Raw genomic sequence first — 2,231 nt, 5'->3', positions numbered from 1 at the left:
AAATGGTGCCCATTCCCTCTGCTTGTGGGGATGGCTTGCTTACCCCCACAGATGATGCCTCAGTGGCTCCCGACACCGTGCCCCGCACTGCCCGCCTGGGTGGGAAGCAGCAGGTTATGTATGTGTGTGTGTGCGTGTCTGGGGCTGCGGTCGCCCCTCCACATGTGGTGTCCCCCAACTCGATTCAAAGCAGCCTTCAAGTGGCTGGGGGTGGGGTTTGCAGAGCTGCAGCCCCCTGAGCCTGGGTGTACACCCTAAATCTTACTCCTATTGCCCACCCACCCGCTCCCCTGGGGAGCTGACAGAGAGGAATCAGACCACAGGTGAGGAGCAGGAGGTGATGTCTGGTAACCAGGGTCACAGCAGGAGGCTGAACTCCATAGCTCCCAAGATGGGTTGCACCAGGCTTTGGGGGACTGAGGTGGGAGCCTCAGAGCCATAAAGCCCATCCCAAAGCTGGAGCCTGGCTTCTGGGGATGAGAAGGACAGCCAACAGGGCTCCCAGCCGCTTTGGCCCCCGGGGGTGTCAGGGGCCCAAGCCTCCTCTTGGGTGGGATCCTACAGCAGGTCTTAAGGCAGCATCCCTACCTTGGACTCAGTCACAAGGGAGCTGATCAGACCCAGAAAACTACATTGAATCCCCATCTTTTCCTGGGGCTTCCATAACTGAGTACCACAAACCAGGTGGCTTCAAACATCAGAAGTTTATTCTCTGGCAGTTCTGGAGGCTAGAAGTCCAAGATTAAGGTGTAGGCAGCGTTGCTCCCTCTGGGGGCTCCGAGGGAGACTGCCCCAGGCTGCTCCCCTGGCTGCTTCTAGTCGCTGCCAGCAGTCTGTGGCTTGCGGCCACATCACCCCACCTCTGCCCCCGCTGTCAAGTGGCTTTCTCTGTATGTCTCTGCATCCTCTTCTTGTAAGGACACCAGTCACATTGGATTTAGGGCCCACCCTGTACTCCAGTGTGACCTCATTCTAGCTAATCATACCTGCAAAGACCCTGTTTCCAAATAAGCTCAACTTGGGAGGTTCCCAGTGGATGTGAATCTGGAGGTGACCCTATTCAACCCAGAATGACTCCCTTCCTGTTCATCCAGCCTGTGAAGGGCCTGTCACATGAGTGAGGAGGACCGGGTCCCCGTCGCCCGGCTGCCGCCCTCCCTGGAGGCCGTGGCCGTGCCAGGTCCCCGGCGGAGCAACCCCTCCTGCACCTTGCTCCTGAACTCGGCAGACACGAAGTAATAGATGAAGGGGTCCACACAGCTGTTGAGGGTGCTGAGCGCCAGGCTGGGCACGTAGGCGGCGTACAGGTCCCCCCAGGCGTCAGGGCCAGGGTTTGAGAAGTGCAACAGCAGCAGCACGTTGCTGGGCGCGAAGAGGGCCACGGCGGAGACCAGCACCAGCGCGGTCAGCCGCAGCGCGTGGCCGTAGCGCCGGCCCCCAGCCGCCAGCGTGCGTAGAGTGGCCCCGTAGCTCAGCACCATGGCCAGCAGTGGCAGGAAGCAGCCGAACCCGCCAGGCAGATGAAGGCGGGCCGCCAGTAGGAGGCCTGGGCACCGGTGGGCAGCACGTCGTGACATAGCACGTGGTCAGAGCGTGACAGCCGGAAGGTCTGCTGCTGCAGCGCCAGGGGCATCGCCAGGGCAGCCGCCGCCAGCCAGGCTGTGACGCAGAGCCCGCTGGCCAGGCGCTGGCCTCGCAGGGTGCGGGCCCGCAGCGGGTGCACCACGGCTAGGTAGCGGTCCAGACTGACAGCGGCCAGCAGCAACAGGGAGCCGTACAGGTGGCCGTAGAGTGCGGCCGTGTCCAGGCGGCAGGCGGCCTCGCCGAAGGGCCAGCGCTGGCCCCGCAGGTGGTAGGCAATCCGTGGCGGCAGCGCCAGTGCCAGCAGCAGGTCAGCGGCCGCCAGGTTCATCAGCAGCATGGTGGAGGGCAGTCGGGGCACCTGCGTGGCCAGCACCCATAGCGCCAGGCTGTTGGCAGGCAGCCCCACTGCCAGGGCCAGCCCATAGAGCGCAGGCACCAGCCTCGTGGGCACCCAGCCCAGCAGCAGGGCCCGAGAGCTGGGAGGGAGCTCCAGGGTGTTGCTGTCATTGGCACAGGGCTGGCCGGGGAAGCTGCGGGGGTGGGGCCTCTGTGTGATGTCTGTGGGGAGAGCGATCCAGAGGGAAGGGGATAGAAGCATCACCACCCCTAACCCCCACCCACCAATCCCTCATCTGGTTTCCCGACTG

General features: G+C 63.4%; 1 protein-coding gene across 1 annotated transcript in view; it reads right to left on the bottom strand.

The window, feature by feature from the left end:
- Window positions 1-689: 689 nt before the first annotated feature.
- The window catches only part of F2RL3 (coagulation factor II (thrombin) receptor-like 3), a 1,895-nt gene continuing 353 nt past the window's right edge, over window positions 690-2,231 (bottom strand). Inside the window, 2 exon segments of the mRNA XM_010845608.1 lie at window positions 690-1,513; window positions 1,516-2,142. Coding sequence (XP_010843910.1) covers window positions 1,110-1,513; window positions 1,516-2,142 — 1,031 coding nt within the window. The 3' untranslated portion in view covers window positions 690-1,109.

The sequence above is a fragment of the Bison bison genome, unplaced genomic scaffold (assembly GCF_000754665.1).
Source record: "Bison bison bison isolate TAMUID 2011002044 unplaced genomic scaffold, Bison_UMD1.0 scf7180017864221, whole genome shotgun sequence".
NCBI lineage: Eukaryota > Metazoa > Chordata > Mammalia > Artiodactyla > Bovidae > Bison > Bison bison.
This window is presented reverse-complemented; position numbering and strand designations above follow the sequence as displayed.